Below are 27133 nucleotides of genomic sequence, written 5' to 3' on the forward strand. Positions count from 1 at the left end.
CATATGGCGCCCACAGTGGCCGCCGTAAAGGCAATGAGGTTAGAAACTGAGGTTGGCGAGAATGACGCGAGCAGCAGCTGCTGCGCGGTCGGCCGACCAAACATGTTTTGTCAAACCAGGAGGATATTTTTGTGAAGATTTTCTTGCACAAACAAGTCTGACGTTCCAAAGTGTGTATGTTTGGGTGACCATACTTTATTTTCATTACCCAAAACCACGCCGATACTGCAAGTTTACTCCAACATGACTCATCATTTCAATACAGTATGTATCCTATAGTACAAGTATGCTTCCTCTGTATGGATGGAAAATTGTTCTATTACAAAATACTATCTATAACCAAGGAAACAATAGATAGATACACAACATAGTCTATTAAGCCTAAAATAGTTCAGTGGTGCAAAAATAACTTCAAAGTCCGCTGGAATGAAATAATGTCTCTTCTAGTTTCTTTAACAGCAGCAGAACATTTGAATCACACTTCAACCGTGTTATTATGAGCGATGAAGGCTTGCGTTCAAAGGCGCCACGTCATTTCATTTGACTCCACGTGTACTTTCTGGGATTTCCGAGCATACTTAAATGCAGCAAATTGTACTTCTGCAGTAAGAGTTACGTTCGTGAGAGATGAGAATACCCACCTGCTGATTTTCTTTGTCTTTCTTTTTATTTAGACTGCACAAACACACGCACACACATTATAAAGGCGTTCTTGTGATGTTCAGATCGTCCTTGAATGCATCTCGCGGTTGTCCAGTGACGGTGGGGAAGTGTCTAGAAGGGAAGGGACTAGAGACGTGTTGGTGAGATGGAGATACATATGTGGTGTTGGACTTGCACTGCTGTTCATGTCCTCAGGTCAGAATAAAGTTATTCACCGAAGTAAGGTAAATGTGCATTCTCAAAAAGAATATGAAATATCCGACTCACCGCAAGTCCATGAATGCATCTAGACTGTGTTCTGACTGCTGATTGGATGAGCAAGGAGGGGGGGCTAGTGTATGCAGTGAGTCTAACTGAGGAGAGAAAAAAAAGGTGAAGCAGTTTTGAGTCGAGCCTGAAGCAAGTGGAATAAACGAGAGCATAGCAATATGTTTTATAACAAGAAGCGCGCTGTAGCTACTATGTGCTCGGAGCCCGTGACACGCTAATCGCCGAGGTGGTGACACCAGGAGAGGCAGATAGTGTGCCACTGCAGCTCAGAACAAAATGTGCTTTCACTTCCACGTCCCAAAATACCAGAAAAATCTCCCAACGACGTCAGGAAAAGTCTTTACATTTGTGGCTTGTCATTGGCTAGTCATTGGGGCGGCCAAGGTGAGACCATTACTCACATAGGGGTGGCACTAAGTTGATACCCGTTAATACCCCGTAGCGCCGCCACTGCCTTTGGACCGTCTATTAGAGTAATTAATAGCTGAGCGGTGTGCCGAGGACATGTTTTAAAAATGCATAGTTTCTGGATTCTGCTCCCCATTATGGCTGCGAAACCCGCGAAGGGAATAATACGGAAGTGGATGCCCATCGGCACTCCTATTTAGACTCCTTGGTTTACATGCCCACTCATGCTGCTGCAGAGAGCTTCCATTATTTGCTGTAGCGCACTTCAGAATTTAAGTCAAAGTCAACATAGCGAGAAAACTTCACCGGAAGCGATTAAAGTAATTATAAAAACTTACCTACTGCTTGCAGTTCATGCAAGATGACGTTTTATTGGCAGCTCCTCCATACGTAAAGTTGTGTGCCACAGTGAAATGCGTCCAAGCGGAAACGGCGGTTAGGTTGAACTAATGTTCTGCACCACAGAGCCGCGTTTGTCAAAATTGCCCCTCAGCCGTGGGGGTGTCCGGGGAGTGACCCCGTAGCTCCGCCACTGCCGAGACAGTTTGGAAAGTCGCCAGATTTAGTGAGAAAATCACCAAATTGGCAATATTGGGCTGCGCATGAGATGGAAGCCATTCACAGATGGACAATTCATGAAAGAATCATTCACAAAAATATCAGAGCATCTATTCTGCGAACGAATAAATAAACAGGAGATTATTCAGAAAATGAAAGAATGCCTCTCTTTTCGGAGACAGTCAAGGACAGGACCAACAGAATGGTTATTGATGACAATTCAGCGCAGGCATAAACGCTATTGAGCAAACAACACTCGTGGAGATATGTGAACTCTTTTTTTATCTTAACATTGGCTGCATTTTGTTTGAAATTGACACAAATATCAGTAAGACTTACAGCGTTAAGTGTTTATATTACTTCAAAGTAGGCCTACACATGAAGGCGCACTTCTGTTTGTTGAATTTTGTGGTTTTAAAAGGTAACGTTTTAAAAAGATTACAATTTTTACAAGTTTATAAGCTGTGTAATGTTTATTTTTTACTGGAAGAGGAGGCAAAATGTCTCTTTTGGTTGTAAAAAGGTTGACGACCGCTGCACTAGCGGAACAAATCACAGCTGGGCCGGGGGTGGGCCCTTTCAACCCAAATAATAAAGCTCATGATCACATCGTTTTACAACATACACAGCGGCACCACGAGAGCCACTGTGCAATTTGGAGTCCATCAAACGGGTATGAAGTATTACAGTGCAAAAACACCAGGCTACAGGGCCCCCTGGGGCCCGGGCCGAGGGGTTGCCGCCCTCCTCCTTGTTCCAACCTACAAAATGAGATGAAAAATCAGGATATTTTCATCACTTTCTTAAAAAAAAAAAGAGTAAAATCCAGGACAGCCAAAACAGGAACAGAGCATGTCCTGGGAAGACAGGACTTTTGGTCAGTGTGCTTAGCATATTGGAAGACTTGTCAGAGAGTGCTTTTTAGACCAGGATGTGTTTGTGAGACATGTTCAGGTTTTCTCATTTCCTGTCCAAAAAAAGTAGTCGACTAAAGTCGGGTTTGAAAAAAGATGGCCGCCAGCGTGTTGAGTCCAACAAGGATCAGGATGAAGTCTTTAAAAAAAAAAAAAGAAAAAGTAATCCGGGCCCAAATGAGTTGTGGTTCTCATGTGGGTTCGACATTCCAGGAGGGATTTGCATGAAAGCGCTGCAGGATTGGCTGAGAAAAGTCAGCCTGGAGGAAGGAAGTGTGCGCGCGTGAGAAACTAAGTGTCTTAGGTTTGTTTTCCATGAGCAGTCACACAGGTAAGAGTCTGGGACGAGCAAGAACGAACCTGTTTTATCTGCATTTTACCTCACGGGCCTACACTATCACTTTCAAAACAAGACAAAATACATACTATTATGGCCCCTTCTCTTCATTTTTGTAGACTTTTGAAGTCACAAATGTGTCAAACTATCCGCCTCAGGAGTAAAATGATGTTTAAAAGTAAAGAATGAAACAAAGTCATCGAGCACTCAGGGGGAAAGGCCGTTCCATTCCTGTCCTGTTCCGTTTGCAGCCACTAGAGGGCGAGCTTGGTCTTCTTGCTGGGTGGCGGCCATCTTTAAGGTGCTTCACTGCAACAACAGGATGAATGATTTCAACCGAGTGGACAAATGTGTCTGCTCAAACAAACAAACACAAACTGTACCCGCCTACCTCAGGCTACAGCCAATCAACACTCACAGGTGAAACACGAATGACCCAATCAGAGAGGATTTACTGCATTCCTACGCCCTTTGTAAGATTTACAATAGCTTTTTATTCCACGTGGTCAAAAGTCAATTTGCACTTTATCATCCAGTCACTGTCATGGCGATTATCATTTATGATTATTGATGACACGTTACTAAATGCGTTACACCACTGCACGGAGGAATTCTTTGTACTTTATTCCAACCGCATGAAATACTGTGGTATTTTACAAGACTTAGTACGAGTGTAACTTTCTCACAAATACCACAAGACTCACGATTGCGATCAATTCTACCTTGGGAATGTGCAACTGCTTCTCTTGAGCACAATGATTGACAGCTCGCCGCAAAATAAGAGAAGAAAATGGCAGAATTCACCTGTTCACCGGTTGGTTCCTGCTGGTGTAAAGGTACAGCTGCTGCCTTTAAAGGCAGAAGGTGCAGGTTGTATCCCAGCTGTGGAGGTTAAAAAAAACCCTGTTAGTTTGTTATTTTGCATTGCAAATAATTGATTGAACAATTTGTTTCCCGTTTTCCCGTAATACTCCAAAATAGGCATCGTCTAACAAATATCATCTATTTAGGGGGTGTCCAAAGGTTTTTCCAGTGAGGGCCACATTGTGAAAAATGAAAGAATGCAAAACTGTGGTGTTTTGTAACATATGCTAACAACTTATCTATATTTCAAGAAAAAAATGCATCTGCGTTTGTTGTAAAAAGGCTGATAAAGCCTATTATTAATATCAACTTCACTGTTTGCTCTTTTTTTTCCCTAAATTTTGCTGTTTTTCCCCCAAATATTTCAACTTTCTGCTGAAATAATCTTCATCAATAAATTGTTTTTGTAATATGATAACTTTTTCATGTTTATTTTTTCAAGTTTATTTTGTTTTGTTTGTTTCTCATCATTTTACAGCTAAAAAAAAATGATATTTTTAAATATATATATATATTTATATATTTCAAGACTATGCTACAAAAATGATATTATTTTTCCTCATAATAATACCAGTTTAATCTGGTAAAATTGTGACTTTTTTTTTGTTAGAATACAACTTTTTTCTCTGAATAGTTTGACTTTATTCTTGTGAAATTGCAGCCGTTTTTTTCCATTTCTGCTGTTGTTTTTTTTTTTAATTTGTTTTCTAGTTCATCTTTCTTCTTGGAAATGTTCTTCTCATAATTATGAATTCATTCCCGTAATATTATGACTTTATTCCCATAATATTATAACTTTTTCCCCAAACAAATTTTCCGAAAATTACAACTTTATTTTCTTTATTTTCCGATCAGCGTTTTATGCTACCGATACCGATCATCCATGAGTGAAATCGGCCGATACAGATATCAGTCACATACAGTAGATGAAGTGTAAATGTTTAAAGGGACTAATAGCTATGTCAGCGGTCACCAACATTATTCCTTGTGAGAGCTACTTCTACAACATGAAAATGGCCAAGAGCTACTCATTTTTGTAACATTTATTTATTTATTTATTTATTTTCATAGCTTATTTCAAGCCAAACAAAGCGAATAAGCTTGTTTTACCAGAACATTGACAAAATGCTGGTGTCCACAACTCACATTTTGTATTTCGGAATGCATTTCTTGATGTTGTTCTCACATTATTAACTGAAAACCTGAATGAAAAGCAGGCTTGCGGGTGCCTCATGTGGTCGTGGGGGGCTACCCGGTGCCCGAGGGCACCACGCTGGTGACCCCTGGGCTATATGATACGAAAGAAGAACCATACACTTTAGACAAAAACATATTTGACGTACTTTTTCAAGAGGATCAGGCGCTAAACTGCTTTTCGGGCAATCCGCCTCAGACCTCCGACTGCCACGCACACATGGCTACATTAGCCGCTGCCAGACCGACGATCACCTCGCGAGCTACAAACACTCACCGCACGCTGCCCCCCAAATGCGGCACCAAACTGAAGGTTTGTAACGCGCCACCCCGGCGAGACAGACAGGTAAGTCCCACACGGCAGACATGCTTGTTTTTGGCTTTGTGAAGGGAAAGTAGGCGGGAGACAGACGCTGCAATGGGGGCGGAGCTGTATCAGCATAGGCTGATACCGTGCTTTTTCACAGAAATCGTCGGATACTGATCGGCGCACCCCTATTATTTTCTTTTGTTTGATTCTCATAATATTTCATGATATTTTTGAAATGCAGCATGTTTCCTCAGGATGTGTTGGAGGAATCTGGGTTTCCAGACGTGTTCTTCGGAACACGCTGTTTTTGCTCGTCCAGATCCTTTTGCCCTGCGCAAACAGAATTTTTGGTGCCATGTCCAAATCTGCATCGCTGTTGGTTGACCGTTTTGAGAAGTCCCTCACAAATGCACGCCGCAGTCTTGTTCGACCGTGATCGAGCACACGGCAACACACAAAAGGCTTTTTCTCTTCCAGTGAAGGGCATCTCGACATCGGTCACTATGAAAACATCAAAACATTAAATATCACATTGTGACCTGCTTAAAAACATGCTGTCAAAATGAGAGGAGTTCTGAACGGGAATTTGCTTCGATATCAGCTTGCGAAATGATATCACATTTTTTGACCCTATACTACTAAAATGATGCTATTTTTCCTCATAATATTATGGCATTATGATATTCTTGTTTTTCGTTTAATATTTTCACTCTATTCTTGTAAAATTTTAGTGTTTCTTGTTTTTTTTTTTTACAATTTTTTCCCCAACTATTTCAACATTCCTCTTGTAAATTTTCTTCCTGGAATTATGACTTCCTTCCCATAATAATTTGATTTTAATCTCATGACATTGCAACTACTACTACTTTTAAAAGCGACCTATTTTACTAATTTTCGGGCCTTTGTGTTGACTTCTGGACTCCTATAGCACAGCTACACACGATAAGCCACATAGAAAGCTTTCTAGATCTTCCAGACTCTGCACCTCTTCCTGCAGTGTTTCCTCGGGTTTCCTGCCTCCCGCCGAGACCGCTCCGCTGTGATTGGTCACAGCTGCCGAACCCCTTTTGTCCGCTTACCTACACAAAATAAACACAGTTAGGACACTGCTAAACTGTTACTCACAGCTTGCTCTTCTGACTCTTCAACACGACCAAGTAACGTTGGACAGGCGTCGGACTTGAGCAACAATTAGCTTCGTATTGACCCATGTTCACAAAGCAGTCCCGTGTGAAATGCCGGTGCTGGCCGGGAATCAGCAACTCCAACCACTTCTGCCTGATGCTCGCCTCTTTAAGCGCACCCGTACAAACATTTCCTGGGAGCCATACGTGCTAACATGGTGAACAGAGCAGAGCGAAGCAGAGCAGGGGGAGGGCAGGCCTACAGAGTTTGCCTGGGCATTCCCATATAAGGAAGTCCGGGTTGCGTTGAGGTCAGTGGCACTCGGTGTTAAAAAAAAAGCTGCTTTCAGGTCCCACTTCCGAATGCACAAACCTCATTATCTGACGCGTTGGCATCGTTTAACACAACAACACAACATTGTAACAACATTTATAGGTCAGAAAAGAGGAAAAGCATTGTAGGTCCCTTTGTTGTTTCTCATAGTATTGCAACTTAAATAAAAAAACATGTCTTTTTAAAATATATTTCTTCTCTATGCTACTAAAATGATGTTATTTTTTCCTCCTAATATTACAACGTTAACCTCGTAGAGTTACTTCTTGGAGCAAAACTTATTTCTCTTAATATGTCGACATCATTCTCGTTCTTAATTGCTGCTCATTTTTTACATTTTGGCTGTTGCTTTTGGGAGAAATTTCAAGTCAATTCAACTTGTGGGCTTTAATAACAGCGCCACCATGTGGTGCATGTGTCATAAAAATAACAGCACAGGCGGCTCAGTCGGGGTGCGTGTTTTGACTCATTTTCAGCCTTTGTTGTGCAACGCTTCGGGAGTAGAAGAAAGCTAATCATACGTAGACGTGTGAAAAAATGATGTTTTTAGCTGTTTCTCCTCTGGCAATTAAATTATGGAAATATTCTGAGAGGGAAATAAGTTCTAATATAGAATGAAATTGATATTTTGTATGTTTCATGTGTTTTTTCCTTCATTGCTTTGGTAGAAATGGTGTATCAGCGATGCTGTTCATATATATTGTGATATTAGTGTTATTTTCGGTGAACATGACATTGCAGGTGACTGGGACTGTCTAATTTCCGTGACCCATTGTTGTGACAAGCGGTGGCGTCGTAGAAACAAAACAGACGGAGATGCGGTGAACGCCCTTGGAATAACTTGTCGTAAACCTTTGCCCTTTGCCACTGCTCCTGTACGGAACCGTGACCCCCGCCCCCACGCCTCCCCCTCCCAGACCACTGACACCTTCCTAAATGTAAACTGGAGTCAATGAGGTAGAAAACCTTATTGTAATCGTAACCAACACAAAGACATTTGGAGGGAGGAAGCACATCATAAAGTTTTGAGGCGATCATACTGAGGCCCAAAGATAAGTCAGGTCCTCATATATACTGTGTGTGTGTGTGTGTGTGTGTGTGTGTGTGTGTGTGTGTGTCACACTTGGACTTTGCTCACAGGTCTTGCTGTATTTGTAGCGTGTTTTATCACAAAAGATCCTCTGCAGGCACTTTACTCCCCAGCAGTGAAGCTCCTCTGATGAGACACTCGTCGTAACGTTTTCAAGGCTTTTCTTTGTCCCTTCAGGTTTGGCAAATTAGCAGCCATGATCAGCCGCAACTTCAAGAACGTGCTTGTGGTCTCTCTCGGCTTCCTGTCGCTCTTCACCGCTTACGGAGGTCTGCAGAGCCTGCAGGTAATTCATACTAATCTTCATAAAGTCAGTTTTGTTTTATTTAAGCATTTTATTTATCATTAATTCAATAAATGTAATTCATTTAAGTGTTAAAAAACTGCCAATTTTGTTCTGAATTATTAATCATTATCTGTTATTTGTATTCATCCTGACAGTAATATTGTATTATTTTTATTTTATTATTGCATTGTTAGTTGTATGCTATTTCTATGTTTTTATTCCTTTTCTAAATAAAATGTAGTAATTAAAAAAAATATTTTTTTAAATTGTATAAGTACGTCCACTAATATTACAGTAATATTTTATTATTTTTATTTTATTACAACATTATCAGTGGTATTTTACTTGGATGTTCTCCTTTCTTTTTATAAATAAAATGTAGTAATAAAAAAAAATGTATTGTAAAAGTACGTCCAGGAATATTCCAGTAATATTTTATTATTTTTATTTTCTTATTGCATTATTAGTGGTATTTTATTTCAATGTTCTTATTCCTTTTCCAAATACATTTTTTGTAAATATGTTTTTAGATTGTTTTAAATTGTAAAATAAAATGCAGTGTTTTCAAATGTAATGCATCATTAATTAAATACATTTAATTAATTAAAGTGTTAAAAAACGGATAATTTTGTCCTGTATTATGAATCATTATCTGTTATCAGTTATCTGTATTAATCATTACAGGAATATGTTATCATTTTTATTTTATTATTATTAATACATTAAATTGAGTTTTTTAAAATGTAATTTATCATTAATTAAATACATTTAATTAATTTATGTGTTTAAAAAACTGACAATTTAGTTATCTTATTTGTATTAATTACAGTAATATTTTGTTATTCTTTTGTTACCTTATTTTATTTCCATTTAATTTTCTAATTCTTTCTCTTAATAAACTATAGTAAATATTTGTTTTAATTTGTGTTTGTTGTCAGTGTTTCAAGATTGTAAAAGTAAATGCAGTTTTTTCAAATTGAATTTATCATAAATTAAATAGATTTAATGAATTTAAGTGTAAAGAAAATGGTTCCGTATTATTAATCGCTATCTTTTACAAATGATCTGTACTAACCGTGACAGTATATTTGATCATTTCTTTTTTTATTTCCATTTTCTAAGTATTTTATTGATGACTCTTGTGACAGGAAGTCTGGTTCCCGTGAACAAAAATAATCATGCGTTGTAGTTTTTAATAAATAGCCTTAAAATTGTCCTAACTGTTCCGTGCTGTCGTGTGTATTGATGACTCATCCCTGTTAAGGCGGATGTTTTGATTACATGTTGCAATAATCCCGTAAACGGCAGCGGTTCTGGTGGAAGTCGCCGCGGCCGCCACGTGGTCGGCATGAAAATAGCGCGCACGTTGAGTCAGACGTGTGTCAGAGCAAAGTTTTGGTCTTCCTTTTGAACCTCAAGCAGCTTCCCCAAACCTCTTCCTGTGCAGAGCAGCCTGAATGCGGAGGAGGGGATGGGCGTGACATCGCTGAGCGTCATCTACGCCTCCATCATCATCTCCTCCATGTTTCTTCCGCCCATCATGATCAAGAATCTGGGCTGTAAGTGGACCATCGTGGCCGGCATGGCGTGCTACGTGTCCTACTCCTTTGGGAACCTCTACCCAGGCTGGTAAGAACCTCGTCTCATCCAGACGCCGAAGGCCGAGCAGCCTCAGTGAGATGCTCCCGCCCTCAGGTACACCCTCATCCCCACCTCCGTCATCCTGGGCTTGGGGGGCTCGCCTCTGTGGTCGGCCAAGTGCACCTACTTGACCATCTCCGGCAACGTGCAGGCGGCCAAAGAGGGCAAGAAGGGCCCTGACGTCATCAACCAGTACTTCGGCATCTTCTTCTTCATCTTTCAGTCCTCGGCCGTGTGGGGGAACCTCATGTCCTCGCTCATCTTTGGGCAGGACACCAACATAGGTAGGAAGCGTTGGAATGGTGCCAAATGCACAAAACACACGCGGAACCCCCGAAACACATGCACGGAGAGAAAAGCCGGGTTGAAAAGTGTAACACAAAAACATCAAGACAATAGTTGTGGGCATCCTGCTCGTGCTTTAAAAATGATTATTCACCATAAGAGTACCCGTTTGGTCTCGTGAAGTTTTTTCTCATTCGATTACGTTTTCTCTTCATATTTTTGGCTTTATTCTCATAACATTACAGCTTTTTTTTAACCATTTCTGATGCTGTTGTTTTCTTTTAATTTTCCCATTATTTTAACTTTTCCTCTTGTAAATTTTCCTCTCGTAATTGTGACAATATTCCAATAATATTCAGACTTTATTCTCCTAATTTTATAACTTTTCCCCCGACTTAATTTACAACTTTATTCTTTCTTTTGTTTGATTCTCAAATAATTTTTTAAAAAATGTATTTCAATTCTAGACTACCGAAATGACATTATCAAGTTTATTCTCGTAAAACTGAGACTTTTTTTTCTTGGCAGAATGCGACTTTTTTTTTCTTGATATTTTCACTTTATTCTTGTAAAATTACAGCTTTTTTCCCATTTCTGCTGTTTTTTTTAAAATTATTTTTTAACCATTTCTACTTTCTTCTTATACATTTTCCTCACAATTTTATGACTTTATTCCCATAATATTTGGACTTTATCATCCTAATATTAAAACTTTTCCCCCAACTTAATTTTCCAAAAATTACAACTTTATTCTTTATTTTGTTTGATTCTCATAATATGTTTTTTAAGTGTATTTTTTCTTTTAATATTTCACTTCTAGGCTACCAAAATGACACTATTTTCCTTCATAATGTTCTGAATTTATTCTCGTAAAATTGCGACTTTTTTTTTGTTAGAATGTTGTTTTTCTCTTAAAATTCTGACTTTATTCTGTAAAATTACACCTTTTTTGCCCCATTTCTGCTGTTTTTTTCCACCTATTTCTGCTTTCTTCTTCTGAATATTCTTCATGTAATCATGACTTTATTCCTATAATAATTTTTAAAAAATTACAACTTTATTCTTTTTTTGTTTGTGTCTGGTATCACTTCTTTTCTTCTTAAAAAAAACAAAAAACGACTTACGAGTTTACTCTCATAAAATTGCGACTTTTCTCTTACAACTTTTTTCTCTTAATATTTTCACTTTACTAGTGTAAAATTTCTGCAGTTTTTTCCATTTCTGCTGTTGCATCTTTTAGAATTTGCCAAATTGTTAAAACTTTTTCTTTTTGTAATTCTGACTTTATTCCCATAATATTTCGACTTTTTTTAAAACCGTAATGTTATAACTTTTCCTCCAACCTAATTTTCCAAAAATTACAACTTCATTATTTGCGTTGTTTGTTTCTTGTAATATTATGACTTTTTTTTTTTTTAAAGACATTTTTCTTTGATATTTCAACTTAATACACGTGCCACAATTTGATAACCCACACCATCAGGAGTGGAACCATCCACCTTTTGTGTTGCATGACGCTCACTCTCTCCCTCAGCCATCGTTTTTAGCCACAACCTCCTATTTCATTTCATCGATGACAGAGTATTACAACACCATCAGCAACCTGCTCTGATGTGAGGCACTTACAGCAGACAGCCGCCAGAGGGAGACATCCCCTCTTGTCAGAAGCAGGACATTGCATACCTGTCAATCATCGTCCCGTTTTCCCTAGGGAACTCACGTTTTTTTGTCCTTCTTTCCCGTTTTCCTCCTGTTTGATAGTTTCCCATTAATTTCCCTCGGTTTAGCTTCCATTTAACTAAAACAAAAATCCTCTCCGGTACTGCATGTTATGATACAGTACAGGTACTTTAACAATGGGTTCAGAGAATGTGCTTGTACTGCCATCTAGTGTCTACTTCTATGATGACAAGTTTCCAACTTTTTCAACTTTGCTCTTGTAAATTTTACTCTCGTAATTATGACTTTATTCCCATAATATTTTGACTTTATTCTCATTTAATATTTAATATATTTAATTTAAATATAATTTTCCCCCAGCCTAATTTCCCAAAATTAAAACTGTATTCTTTGTTTCTCATAATATCGCTTATTTAAAAAAAATATATTTTTTTTCTTTTAATATTTCAACTCTATGCTACCAAAATGACATTATTTTCCCTCATAATGTTACAAGTTTATTCTCATAAAATTGCAACTTTTTTCTCTTCGTATTTTGACTTTATTTTCATTACAGTTTTTTTTTTAATTTCCGCTGTTTTTGACTTTATTTTTGTAATATTATAACTTTCCACAAGCTAATTAAAAAAAATTACAACTTTATTCTGTTTTGTTTCTCATATCACTTCTTTAAAGATATATATATATTTCAATTACATGTTACCAAAAAAAACATTATTTACTCTCATAACGTTCCAAGTTTATTCTCGTAAAATTGTGACATTGTTTTCCTTGTTTTAACATTTTGTCTTTATTCGTATTCAATTACCGCTAGGTTTTTCCCATTTCTGCTGTTGCTTTTTTTTTTAATATATACTGTATATAATTTTTTTCAACCTGTTTGGTAATTTTTTTCTCTTGTAATTATGACTTTATTTCTATAACGTTTTGACTTTTTCCCCCGTAATATTATAACTCCCCCCCAACCTAAATTTCCAAAAATGACAACTTCATTCTTAGTTTTGCTTGTTTCTCAGAATATTATGACTTTTAAAAAATGACATCATTTTTCTTTAATATTTCAACTTTATGCTACTAAAATGACATTACTCACACGCACAGACGCACGCTTCCATGACATCACGTTTGTTTATATTGTTGGAGACTTGGCAAGACTCAACCAAACGCATCGCTTTGGCCAATCAAACCTTCAGCACATCTTCCCATAAAAGTTAATGAATGACATCTTTGGGCTTTTGTGACACCTTCAAGACCGGCCAAGGTCTAAGTGGTTCTGTTTTAAGAGTTGTGTAGAGATGACGTGAAGAGTTTATGGTGTTGATATTCGTCATCTTATCAGCGCTGATGATAGCGGGCTTGGTCAAGTAAGGTCACGTGACCGCTAGCTTTGCTTACCCATGCTAATATCATACACGGCAGTGAGAATAAAAGCATCACTAACGTCAAAACGCGTATCTTGTTTCATTTCGGGACACAGCTGACATCTCGGACGAGCAGCTGCAGTTCTGCGGGGCGGCCGACTGCGGGCTGAACATCACGTCCAACAGCACCACCAGCAGGCCTGCGCAGCGACTGGTGTGGACCCTCGTCGGCTGCTACATCGGTAACGTCAACATCTGTAACGTCAACATCTGTGACCATGATGATGAAGATGAATAATGTTAGCCACATGAACCGAGCACGGTCACCAGTTCCATATGGCGGTGGTTCCCAAACTTTTCACAGTGGCGTACCCCTTCAGACATTTGACCTGAAGCCATGTACCCCCTACTCTTGCACACTTTGAAAAAACATACACCTTTTTATCTTTATGCACTTGAAATATTAAACATAATTCATTGAATCATTCATTTTATAATAATCCCCCGTCAAAAGTGTGTATTTTGCATGGTGACATTTGGATATAGTTTGACTTTATTTTTATAGTTTATAGTTTGACCCCTGATGATATTATCCCACTATAAGTGAGATAGATTTTCAGCCTAGGGAATACGCTAGTTATGCTCACGTGAGCACCAGAAATAAATGCAATATGAAACATAACAATTAACGTTAGCAGATGTAAATGTCATAGGAGTCCTTGCGCGAGTACTGAGCCTGTTAGTCTTCTTATATTACAATATTTGCTGGAGGAATAAACACTCTGAGGCATCAATCAACTGCATTATAACACTTGTTTTATTTTAAAAAGGAGAAAAAAATTAAAAGTTGCCACAAAACGCGCCAGACGCAAAACACGGCCATCTAGTGGTCGAAATGAGATACAGCAGATTAAAAAATATTTAATGAACTTATGACATCAAAAACGAAAGTTGTTACTCCAAAATATTTATTTTTTAAATGGATACGTGCAAAAATGTCAAAGTTGTGCAACGCCGAGCGTTGATAAATGAAAGGACTAGTAGGATATAGTTTTTATAATAATCAGTGTCATTCACAGCTGCATACTGGCATGCCAGCAGTCCTCCCTCGCTGTGTTGGCGGCGACAGTGTTGCTTTTAGCAGTCATAATCTTTTGGGAACTCCTCATAATATAATTAATAATTATTATTTATTATAATTAATAATAATTACATACTAATTTTTTTGTAAAATACCCTGGCTGGGATCGCTTTACTTTTCAGCGGAAGTAGAATAATATGACGTCAAACGCCCCCGAAAACCAGACTTGACAAAGTAAGATAACCACCGTCGCAGGACCAATTAAGTCTGTTTGCGGATGTTAGTTTTTGTCGAGTTGCACCTTGAGCACAAAGCCTGGATTGGTGGAGCCACTTTCGCCGTAAACCCCCATTGTCTGCCTGTTATGAGCAACAAGTGTTTGTTTTGGTAAATTGATTTGCGCTGCAATTTCCAAGCGTCCATGAATGCAGCGATAACTTGTGCCCGAGGAGTTACGTGATGCATCTGAATGCACCATTCTTAAGAAACAAGCTACCTCAGCACTGATAGCAGTTTGCTAGTTTTGATCCTGCTTGGTGAATATGAAGTGTCCATTATCCGACCGGAAACTTTCCATGGTGTCCCAACTCTAATAGCACCATGACCACCTTCTTAATTGTATTGAAATACAAAAATACACACAACCAACGATAAAGCCTCCTTTTCGGGTGAATTCCCACTCACAGTGACAGGTTTTCACCCCTGCGCCATGTGGAGATTAATCGGAACACATGAAATATTTAGGAAGAAACACTCTTGAAGCACAAAAATAATCATCAAACTTACTTATTTGTTGATATGATCCACACAAGAGCAATAAACAACTTCATGCTCTGTTTCCTTACTCCAGTCTCCTCGCGACGTGAGGCGTTCAACCGCACTCGTAATTGTGAGAGTTAGGCGCTAATTGTTTTAAATTTTTATTCACGTACCCCGATCACAATTGGCGCACCCCTGGGGATGCGTGTACTGTACTTTGAGAACCTAGAGTCCTAGACCCTAAGGTGACCATGGTAACAGGTCATTCAGCGGGCGCCATTATGCATGTGCAGTACATCATTTTTTAGTGAGACACGTGCAGCTTTTGTTATGTAAGTGGATTATACGTGGACAATAATAGTAAAAGTATACAAATGTAAGATAAACGCTTATAATATTGTAAAAGTACCGAAATCAAGTCAACACAATGATCCAAAGTACATAACATGCCTTTAAGAATCAACCCATTTCACGTGTCATCCATCAATATGATTATTTTATCCGACTCTTATCTAATCAGATTGTGTAGCGTTGATACATTTGCGAAGCAGAATATCTCTGGTGTGAATAAAACTCTTCAGATGTTGCATGGTCACCATTTACGTCCATTTTGGACTTGGTTTGATGGAACGATGAACGAGCCCTGCCTGTGCCACGTGACAGGCGTGGGCGTGCTGGCCATGCTGATCGTGGCCATCTTCCTGGACAACATCGACCGGGAACAGACCAGCCAGTTCCGTGGCAACCGGGAGCCGTTCTGCCACACCTTCCTGGCCACGTTCCGCCTGCTGAAGGACTGGAGGCTGCTGATGCTCATCCCGCTCACCATGTACAGCGGCTTCGAGCAGAGCTTTCTCGCTGGCGAGTACACCAAGGTACTGCTCCTGCCCTGACCTCCACATGAGGTTCATTCTTTTACTCATTATTAATAACTGGAGGGAGGAGTGCTCGCATGAATTCCACCACACATCTAGGACATTGACTTTGTGTATAATTTTGAGTCTTTTTTTTGTGTTTCGTTCAACTAGGCAAGGTAGTAGTTATCATAAATAACTGGCGGGAGGAGCGATTGCATTAATACTAGGACATTCCTATGCACACGTGCTCGTGCATGAGCAAGCGTACCTCGGGCAGTGACTGTGTGTTATCTTGAGTCTCTTTTATGTTTTTCATCCATTAAGCAAGGTAGTGGTTATCATAAATAACTGGTGGGAGGAGCGTTTGCATAAACCTTAAGACATGTCTATGCACATGTGCTGGTGCGTGAACAAACGTACTTTGGGTACTGACGGTATAATTTTGAATCTTGTATTCTGTTTCGTTCAATGAGGCAAGGTAGTACTTATCATAAATAACTGGCAGGAGGAGCGATTGCATTAATTGTATGACATTTTAGTGTGTTACCTTGAGTCTCTTGTGTTTTTTTTCTATTAAGGAAGGTAGCGGTTATCATTAATGACTGGCGGGAGGAGCGATTGCATTATCTCTAGGACATGTCTATGCACACGCGCTCGAGCGTGAGCAAGCGTACCTCCGTCAGTGACTTTGTGTAGAATTTTGAGTCTTGTTTTCTGTTTCGTTCAATTAAGGAATGTAGTAGTTATCATAAATAACTGGCAGGAGGAGCGATTGCATAAATACTAGGACATGTCTACGTACACGTGCTTGTGCATGAGCAAGCGTACCTTGTGCAATGATTTTGTGTGGGTTTTTTTGTCTTTTTTTGTGTCTTTCCATAAAGTAAGGTAATGGTTATCATTAATAACTGGCGAGAGGAGCAGGCAAGACTTTGGGTGCTGACTGTAGATTTTTTGCAATTTTTTTATTTTGCATTGTGAAAAGTGTGGTTATGATTAATAACTGGGGGCGGGGGGCAATCACATTGATACAATACATCCAGGTGGGTGCTTGTGCATGCGTGAGTGGACCTTGGGAATTGAGTACGCATGTTGCTATCCAGTAAAGAGTATTCTTGGGTTATTTCTATTGTAGAAAGCGGTGGTTGTTGTTCATAACTGGCAGGAGGAACATGTATTGTGGAACACACGCTTGTAAATCTCCTCGTGCGTGTGGATTGATGGCGATATTGTGTTGTGGAATGTGTGGATGTGACTAAATTTGAGTGAGCGCTGCGTCCTTGCAGAACTACGTGACGTGCGCGCTGGGCATCCACTACGTGGGCTTTGTGATGATGTGTTTCGGAGCGTCCAATTCCCTTTGCTCCTTCCTCTTCGGGAGACTCGCTCGCTACACCGGGAGGGCGGCGCTCTTCTTCCTGGGTAAGGGAGCCATTGATGATATGATATATGATGTGATTTTGCGTGTTTTTATGTTTATTGCTGGTTGTTTTGCAGCTACTGTGGCCAACTTCTCCTGCATCATCGCCCTCTTGTACTGGAGGCCTCACCCAGACCAGTTGGGGGTCTTCTTTGTGTTTCCTGCTCTTTGGGGGATGGCTGACGCTATCTGGCAGACGCAGACCAACGGTGAGAACCTTTCAGACCTTCATGACAAACACCTGGCTAATAAGTGGATGTTTTTGCACACAGCTCTGTACGGCATCCTCTTCCCCCGCGACAAAGAGGCAGCCTTCGCCAACTACCGCATGTGGGAGTCTCTGGGCTTCGTCATCGCCTTCGCTTACAGCACCTTCTTGTGCCTGGAGTACAAGCTCTACATCCTGCTCTCCGTCCTGCTGCTCACCGCCGTCACCTACCCCATGGTGGAGTACCACGAGCACAAGAGGTCCACGCTGGCCGTGGAGGAGAGCGCCTACGAGAGCTACAAAGAAAAGTTTGCAATGGATGAGAAAAACGTTTACTCCCAGACAAAATTCTAAAAAACCCCCAACAAAACCACAACATGGACTTTGCTGATCATCAACATGGGGAAGATGCAGCAAGAAGATGGAGGTAGCCTCGTTCCTCCGTGCCACTTCTCAGACGTCTCATCTTTCCGTCTTGTTCTTTACGTCAAACTCCATCAGAATTTATTTTTTGCCACTGAACAATATTCTTTGCACGTCTCCACTTTTTCTTTGTATTTTTTTCGCAGAACACCCTCAATTTCTTTGTTCTTTCATCCAAAAGTTGTTTTCATTCGTTTTCATGTTGCTCAAAATGATTTTAATAAATAGCAGCTGATTTTAACATATATTATATTTTTGTAATATAATGAATACATCTATTGTACTACTTTAAAGGATTTCAATTAATTTATTAAAATGATTAAAAATGCACGGTTGTGGTGTTTTTCTTATTTGTGTCATGATTTACACCAGGGGTGCCCATTACGTCGATCGCCAGCTACCGGTAGATCGCCAAGGTATTTTGTAGATGTCATGTGACATCAGTCAGCTGACATTAAGCTCCCCTCCTGGTTTGCCTTGCTACCCTGCGGCGTTTCAAGCTACACACGGAGATGCCAATTTAACCTTTATTATTCTGATTACAGATAAACTAACTCAGTGGTAAGATGGTCATATCTACAACAAAAGTTATCTCTTCACTTGTAGCGGCTAGTTCTGTAGAAAAAAAAGTGAGTAGTTTGATGGCTTTGCTTTGCGTCATAAAGTCCACTACAGAAATCAGTGTTTTCTACACGTCCGATTCTTAAAGTTTTGCCCTTTTCTCTGGTTTGCTACTTTGTCTTTTTGTTTGTACTTTGTTAGCTTCCCGATGACCATTTGTCACTGGCGTCTTTTGTTGGACTAAAGATTTGGGACTCCAGCGAACAACAGTGATAGCCATTATCCACAAATGGCGAAAACATGGAACAGTGCGTCCAACAGTGGCCGGCCAACCAAAATTACCCCAAGAGCGCAGCGATGACTCATCCAACAGGTCACAAAAGACCCCACAACACATCCACAGAACTGCAGGCTTTGCTTCGGTTAAGGTCGTGACTCCACCATAAGAAAGACACTGGGCAAAAAAGGCCTGCATGGCAGAGTTCCGAGACCAAAACCACTGCTCAGCAAAAAGAACATTAAGGCTTTTCTCAATTTTGCCAATCACCATAAAAAAATGTATTTGTAATTGGCATGAATTACATCCGAATACTGTAGAATGAATTGGAACTGCTTGTTTCCAGTCAAAAGCTGCGTCATCACTAGCGCATGTTGAAGATGGAGGAGTGGGGCTTTTTGACAAAGTGCAGTCGCACTCCATCGTCATTGGGAAGGTGTGGCTCAGCATTCTTAGTCTTCAGGATCATGATCCAGGGATGCTGGCGCCGCGAAGGTTCTATTGTGGTTCTATTTCTATACTTTAACACAGTGCCCCTTGTGGCAATGGGATGGAATTACACCCAGGAAAAAAACAGTTCCTTGTAACCTAGTATTACAGTCGTCCCTTGATATATCACGGTTCGAATATCATTCCCTCACTATATTGTGGTTTTTCCAAAAATAATGATCGCTGTTTTGTAGTTGACTATGGCCTATTTGTCAAACAATATAAGACGACAAGTTATATGTAGTATTGTGGCCACTAGGCATCAGTAATGTGATGAGACATGACGTTAGATTACATTACCTTTCACACTGCATGGAGAATGGCTACTGAGCCAGCGGAGCTGAGCTAACATGCCATGGCTGAGCTGGAGTGGGAAAAAAAGGTTATCCCCTCATTCCGTGTGGAAGTGGTAAGTTTGTAAGTGATCCCGTAGCCTGCGCAATGCGAAGTAAACAAAGAATAAGTCATTTGAGCGTTTGGATAGTGTTTGATAGTTTGAAGAGTTTGGTTAAGATTAGACGGATGGAGTCAGCTAAAAGAGGAACATTTCTCCTGTGTGGGAACATTTTGATTTGATCACTCCTCATAAGGTAAGCTAACGTTTGCATTTCAAAAGCTGTATTTTCACTGTTTCTCATTTTATTCAAAGGTGAAGTGCTTATTGTGTTTCAAGGAGTACAATCATCCATGATAAGGCATTACCGTGCCTTTCATGAAAATAAAGAGGAAACTGGCGCTTCACCCAGCCATGGTAAGGCATTACAATGTTACTAACACACATTTTCCATGTTGACTTCTGGTCATTGCTCCCAGCGCGGCTGCCTGTGTGAAAGACCTGAAGCTCCGGCATCATATTTGTATTGCTCACACACTCAACCTGATAGTGAAGAAGGCACTTGACCCCCCTGTTCTGTCTGGCATCCAGGCCAAATCAAGGAAGTCGGTTGGCTACTTTAGAAGCAGCACCGCTGCTAACCTACGGTATTTCCCTTTATTTTTTTTTTAACTGTCATAGTTTGTTCGTGTTGCCATTGCAGTTATTTAATGGCCTCACTCGTCCATATCTTAAAGGAGAAGCTTACACAAGTGCAGCTTCATCTTGGAATGCCAAACATGAAACTACTGCAAGAGGTTGAGACAAGATGGAACAGCGTATACATGATGCTGCAACGCTTGCTTGAATTAGCAGGGCTACAACACGACATACCCCTCCTGACATCAGGTGAAGTCACCATTGTTGGAGGGTGCCTTTCCCTGCTGTCTCCATTCTTTGATGCCACAGCTGAGCCGTCAGCAGAGGAAAATGTATCTGCATCCAAAGTTGTCCCTCTCTTGAAAATGCTAGAGCAAATCAGGAGGAAGTGGCAAAGGCACCAGCAGTTGCACTGGAAATGGGAGACCAACTCATGAGGCTCCTCCAGGAGAAGCTACCCACCTTACAGTCAATGAGCATCATGTCGCTAGCTACACTCCTGGACCCTCAATTTAAAGTTCGGATTTTTCAGCCCAAATAAAGCGTCAGAAGCAGAACACTTACTAACATGAGCTGTGGTTTCTTCTCAGGAAGCAAGCTGTGGCATCGTTTCGACACCTGCGTAAAGGAGGCACGGAAGACCCAAAACATGACAGCAGATGCCACAGTGGCGGTCCAGCGCTACATTTCAGGGCCAAATAACAGGCTAGAAAATCCCTTTGAGTACTGGGAGAGGCAAAAATCATTGTACCCCAATTCATACAGGCTGGCTTTAGCTTTTTTGTGCCCGCCTGCATCCTCCGTGCCATGTGAAAGGATATTTTCAAAGGCTGGAGGGGTTGTGAGGAATCCCCAAGAAACCAAAAATAGTTGAGAAACTATTATTTTTGAATAAAAATCAATAAAATCTCCCCTGTTCTGTACACCATTGTCCAAGTTACACAAGCATGCATCTTCAGTGCCCTCTTCGTAGTTACACAAGCACTTTCACTCTCCTCTGTCTGGTGCCAGGTGACATAAAACCATGATGAAACCAGCCATATCACATGATACTGGAAGCATTTATGGGCAACAAAACATTCCAATTGTTTTAGATATACATTTTATCATACACTTTCGCGATTAATTATTTGGTCATACATGTTTTTTAGTACACAGTCATTTCCAAGCGCCAAAACAGGTGTCAGAATTCAATGCACCACACATGAAGATACAGCTACCTGTCATTGTATCCGAGGCCAGCAGGTGGTTTCGTGTGCACGTGAAGCTTCAAGAAATGAACCCTATCTCGAACCAATTGACTGAAATGGTTCAAAGCCTCACGAGGCTTCATCTTGCCATCACTAGCTGCCGCCTGTCTGTGTCTTGTTGCAGCGTACTGCCGGCTGCCTGGGAGGCATCACCTGAGCACACCTGCAACCAATTCCCCAGCCACTACTTCAGCACCACTATCATGTCTCCTGTAATTATTGCCAGATTGTTCCCTGCTACTCGCCTGTGTTCACGTTTGCCGTGTGTATTTCTCTGCTGGTGCAAACTTTCTGTTGTTCCTGTGTTTTGTCAATATTCTTCCCTGCTTGGCCATTCCAGCAGAGGTATTTTTGGTTGTACTTTGGCTACCTATCTCCTGCTAGTTTTCTGCCGTGATTTTTTGTTCCTCATAGTTCCTTGTACCTTGCGTTGTTCAGCAGTGATTTTTTTTGTTCCTGTTTTTGCCAGCCTATTAGTTCCGCTGTGCACTTTGTCTTTCTATTTCTCCCTGCTATTCCGTGTTTGGCAGTGCCTTTCATTGTTGTAGTATTTTTCCCTTGGCTAGGCCCAATCATTTTTGTCGTACTTTTGTCCTTCTGTGTTTTTTTATTTTTCCTCTCAGTGAGTCACCTTTTTTGTTAATAAACTTTTGTTACACAGACTTGTCTCGCCTCTGCATTTTGGGATTCAACAAATTGGCTGAGGCCATTCTTGACAAGGTGTTGCCGATGAGCTCTCTGAAGGCGTCATGGGGCTAACATCGAAACACCAATGAAGGAGGGTTCCCACCTGACGACCCTAAAGAACTTTTAAACCCACCCCCATTCCTTCCTACCCTTACCCAAGGGTTGGGTGTGGGGGGAAAGGTGGAGGCTGAGCGATCGGGACCTTACTGCCTAGCTCATCTCCCTCCACTTTCCAGGCACCACTTTTTACTCATGATTGGCCATGGGACACAAGCTCAGGCTTGATCACCCTGTAGTTGGCCACCTTTGGCGAGGGGGCCTCGTGTTGGAAGGCCGAAACGCCCACTGATTCAAACGGTACGCTACTGATGAAGTGTCCCAAAATGTACGTCCTTCCCATGGCTGAGGTAAAGTTCCCACGCCACTCTCAACAGCCACGCCTCACGTGATTACCATCTATTGGCACAACATTTTTCATCAAGTCCTGCGTATTTGTGAACCTTGCAAAATATAAAAATAAGATATGGCAGTTATGTCATTGTCGAAACACATATATATTATTGTCTAGCTATTTTAGACACAAAGTGATTAAAAAAGCACGACTCGTCATAAAAAATGTAATTAAAAGGTCATAAACATATGCTTTCATATACATTCAATTGAAAACAACGGGAAAGGTCATTCTAAAAGGTATACATTTCCACCAGTAGGGGGCGATATGTGGCAGGGAGTTACAACAGTTACACATTTTCGTCACTAGGGGCGCCACTGGAGTCATTATCGGCTCATGATTTCTTATCACAAGATTGTGTTAGGCTGAAATAAATAGCAGATTTAAATTCACAGTCTGATTGTGTCATTGGCATTGTTCATATTTTTATGTTCCTTTAATACCATAATTGTGACGGACAAAGTGAAAGCATCTTTATAAAAGTCAAAAGATTTATAGAAGTCAAAAATATTTGAAAAGTCAAAGTTCATCAAAGTTCTTCGGTCGTCTTCAAGCTTTCGTGTAACGCTCGCCGTTCAGGGGGGCGAGGGAGAGGGCGCCCATTTTGGCCTTGCGCCTGGCGCTGCGCGAACACGCCAGGTAGAAGATCTCCAGCACGTTGAGCAGCACGGAGACGCAGGACATGACCAGCATGAAGATGATGAAGATGGTCTTCTCGGTGGGCCGCGACATGTAGCACTCAACGGTGAAGGGGCACGGCGCCCGCGAGCACACGATCCTGGGGTCCATGACGAAGCCGTACAGGTAGTACTGGCCCACAATGAATGCCATCTCCAGCACGATGCGGAAGAAGATGGAGGTCATGTAGTTCCCCAGCAGGTCACCCTTGATCTTCACCTGACCCTTCTCGTCAGAGTACTTGGGGAGTTTGCCGGGGCTGCCGCCGGGGCTCCTCATCTCCTCCCTCAGCTTGTTCTCCTTGTGGATGATGTGCATGACGTGGCCCAGGTAGATGAGCGTGGGCGTGGACACGAAGATGATCTGGAGCACCCAGAAGCGGATGTGGGAGATGGGGAAGGTGTGGTCGTAGCACACGTTCTTGCAGCCCGGCTGCTTGGTGTTGCAGATCATCTTGGACTGCTCGTCGCCCCACACCTGAAACAAACACACGCACATTGCAACACAACAAACAAGTCACATGCTGCGTTCTGCTGTTCTACTCCAGGCCTGTAGGTGGCAGCAAAGCACTTCAAATATCCCACAGTTCAATTTAAAAAAAGAACTGCAAGCGCAAATGGTGCTGTAAAGTAGATTATGCTTGCATATTGCTAAATATGTGCATCTATAAATATGTATACTGTATATATATTACATGTATAAATATGTAGCATATTTAAGCAAATGTATGTATTTTTTTTACATAAATGAAGCATTTTCAAGCATAAAACTGACTAAATGAGGTAAAATACAAATATAAGACATTCAGAAGATGCATTCAAAGACGTTGTGATATGTAGTATTCTACATTGGTCACTAGGTGTCAGTAATAGCCACTGCAGGAAGTACTGTGCAGAACAGGAAGTAAATAAGGAAAAATAAGGAACTCTACCAATGCTGACACGTGTGAGTCTATATTATGTCTTATTTATGTCTTATATGTCTAATTTATTATTATTACTACATCTACTATGTTGGGTAATAGGAGTGTAATGGGGTGTTTTTTCATGTCTAGAGGGGTCTAATAATGTTAAAAATCGTATTTAGAAGGCTGTACACAGGTTTTTTATGCTCTATTTGATTTATAAATATGGAACCCTACTTCAAAGTTCACTTATCATGCTCGGGTCTGGAACCAATTCATCACAATAAAGAAGGGATTACTGTGTACAGTATTTAGGATTTTTCAGGGGGCCTTCTGTGTTCTACCAAGGGTGTAGTTCCATCCCATATCCACCAGGGGCACTCTATGTTAAAGTAAAAGAAGCAAAAGCAGACCTTCTCGGCGCCAGCTCCCAGGATCATGATCCGGAAGACGAAGAGAACGCTGAGCCACACCTTCCCGATGACGGTGGAGTGCGACTGCACTTTGTCCAGCAGGGACGCCAAAAAGCCCCACTCGCCCATCTTCAACGTGCACTAGTGATGACGCGCCTTTCGACTGGAAACAACACAAACAGTTTGGATTCATTCTACAGTTATTGGATGTAACTCACGCTAATTACAAATGCATTTTTTTATGATGATGTAACTTTCTACTGAAAACATTTCTAATTCATATTCATTCATGTAAATTACAAATGGAGTTTTTTCTTCTGCTCCTTCCTACATTCACCAGGAAAAAAAATGTATACATGTCTTTCAAAACTATATACTTTTCTACTTATTTTGGAATTTCTGTTGTATTTATTTCTTATCTGGAACATAAGTCCCGTTTTCACTGAAAAACATATTTTTTCCTTCTTTGCTGGTGCCATCTTTGGAAAAAAATGTATATGAAAAAATATATTTAAATAAAAAAATAAAATATAAAATGAAAAAAACATAAGTAAATTAAAAAACAAAACGAAATATAAATATGAAAAGAAATTCTTGTTGCGAAGAACACAATTTTCTTTATTTTTCTTTTTTTTCCCTTATCTTTTTTTCCCCCGGGAAATGTCCCTTATTTTATAGTACAAATGTATATGAAATCTATTGAGCTACAATACAGAATAAAGCTCTCTGCTCCAGCCGAGGGCCCCTTGCAACAGCAACTCATTCATCAGTTGATGAGTTCAAGTATTTCTTTACTACATTTTCACCAAACTGTAGTCGAAACAGCTTTAAATCATTTCCCTCCCGGAAGTTAACAGCATATACGTGACACAAAACGTGAATATTGTCATGAGTTGTTGTGCTGCTTTGCTGCCCTCGTTGCAGCTCACCTTCCACTGGCACGGGAAGTGCTCATCACCCGCCTGCATTCAATTATCAACTGGACTGCTTATGCCACGCGGCATCTCGTACCTGTGCCAGGTTGTCTTCCCGTCCACGCTTGCTTCATGCTTCTCCCTGCCTTGTACTTTGTACCTTGTATCCTAGCTTTCTGGTCACACCTGCTACTCGTGAGTACAACTATTTTTCCCTGCTTGGCTGCTCCAGCGGTGGTTTTGTGTTGTGCCTCTGTGTTGTACACGTGTGTCAAACTCGTGGCATGGAGGCCCGAGACACTGCAGGTTTTCTCTCCCACCAGTTTCTCCAGCAGGTGATTCAATTGATGAGCTCCTTCCCTTAAATCGAAGGAGGTGTTGATCATTAAAATCACCTGCTTGAGTGAACGGCTGGAAAGAACAGCTGCAGCGTCTCGGCCCTTCATGGCATGAGTTTGACACCCCTGGTGTCGTACTTCCTGCTGGTTATTCAGCAGCGCCCTGAGATAGCTTAGCCTGATTCCCTGCTGGTTTTCAGCAGTGGGTTTTTTTTTGTGAGTATTTTTTTGCCCTTTTTGTATTCCTGCTATCACCGTGTCCAGCAGCGCTTTTGGTTATTTGTCTTTTGTATTTTTTACCCGTGGCAAGGCCCGGAGGATTTGAGTCGCACTTTTGTTGTGGACTCCTGTTTTAATAAACCTTTTTGTGACACGGACACGACTTTTCTCTGTGTCTTGGGATCCTAGTGAAATTGGCCCTGGCCAATCCTGACAAATGTGTACATATTCTTATAAACATGTAAGAATTATTTACATAATAATAATAATAATAATACACATTTACATGATTTTGAGCCTTGTCATAATCAATGAAAATGTGTCCAAGTCATGGTGACAAACCAAAATGGAAAAAACATGAGAATAGTTATGTTGTCCTGACGTGATCTGTTTACACGCTCTGTTTATGTTTGAATTCTGTGTAATATTAAATAAAGTACCATCAAGTTGGATGTGAAATAGTCAAAGAATGGTTAGCAGTATGAATATGAGAGAAAGACGAAGACATGGTTTTTACCTTGTGGTGGACAAGCGCTGGTGTTTGCAGTCCAGCTGTTTGTTCTCTGCAATGATGGAAACGGCAAAGGTGAGCGCCGGCTCTTCTGCTGTTCTGCTGCTGCCTTGAACTTTAGATGATGAAATTGCGCAAGTAGAGCGAGTGTCACGTTGTCCCTGCGAATGCTACGTTTATGCCGCACACACGCATTTTTTGGGCTGGCAAATGACAAGGTTGCGTTGGTTAATGATTGTCCTTTTCAGGCCTTTTAACGCGTCACGTGTCAGAAGCCATGACAGCTCTGCACTATTTGAAATATACAAATAAACATCTGTGTTTTTGTGCGGTTTGATGGCTCATTGCATGACTGCAAGAATAATCTAATCATATATCCCCTCCCTGAATGGACGACAATC

General features: G+C 40.7%; 2 protein-coding genes and 2 long non-coding RNA genes across 4 annotated transcripts; 1 reads left to right on the forward strand and 3 right to left on the reverse strand.

The window, feature by feature from the left end:
- Nucleotides 1–658: 658 nt before the first annotated feature.
- On the reverse strand, nucleotides 659–2246 carry LOC129172263 (uncharacterized). The gene is made up of 3 exons (XR_008566962.1): nucleotides 1680–2246; nucleotides 931–1016; nucleotides 659–789 (listed from the first exon to the last, which is right to left on the reverse strand). It is a non-coding gene; the product is annotated as an uncharacterized LOC129172263 (long non-coding RNA).
- Nucleotides 2247–2407: 161 nt separating this feature from the next.
- Nucleotides 2408–7051, reverse strand: LOC129172262 (uncharacterized). The gene is made up of 3 exons (XR_008566961.1): nucleotides 6504–7051; nucleotides 3955–4032; nucleotides 2408–3459 (listed from the first exon to the last, which is right to left on the reverse strand). It is a non-coding gene; the product is annotated as an uncharacterized LOC129172262 (long non-coding RNA).
- A 1208-nt stretch (nucleotides 7052–8259) lies between these two features.
- Nucleotides 8260–17998, forward strand: unc93a (unc-93 homolog A). Its single transcript, XM_054762625.1, has 8 exons — nucleotides 8260–8352; nucleotides 9800–9981; nucleotides 10048–10277; nucleotides 13436–13561; nucleotides 15823–16034; nucleotides 17303–17438; nucleotides 17514–17645; nucleotides 17709–17998. The coding sequence occupies exons 1-8, from the start codon at nucleotides 8263–8265 to the stop codon at nucleotides 17996–17998; spliced, it is 1398 nt and encodes a 465-aa protein (XP_054618600.1). The 5' UTR covers nucleotides 8260–8262.
- A 4909-nt stretch (nucleotides 17999–22907) lies between these two features.
- LOC129172656 (gap junction Cx32.2 protein-like) lies at nucleotides 22908–26886 on the reverse strand. Its single transcript, XM_054762620.1, has 3 exons — nucleotides 26739–26886; nucleotides 24751–24913; nucleotides 22908–23910 (listed from the first exon to the last, which is right to left on the reverse strand). Exons 2-3 carry the CDS (start codon nucleotides 24877–24879, stop codon nucleotides 23305–23307), a joined length of 735 nt encoding a protein of 244 aa, XP_054618595.1. The 5' UTR covers nucleotides 24880–24913; nucleotides 26739–26886; the 3' UTR covers nucleotides 22908–23304.
- Nucleotides 26887–27133: the final 247 nt, after the last annotated feature.

The sequence above is a fragment of the Dunckerocampus dactyliophorus genome, chromosome 19 (assembly GCF_027744805.1).
Source record: "Dunckerocampus dactyliophorus isolate RoL2022-P2 chromosome 19, RoL_Ddac_1.1, whole genome shotgun sequence".
Taxonomy (NCBI): domain Eukaryota; kingdom Metazoa; phylum Chordata; class Actinopteri; order Syngnathiformes; family Syngnathidae; genus Dunckerocampus; species Dunckerocampus dactyliophorus.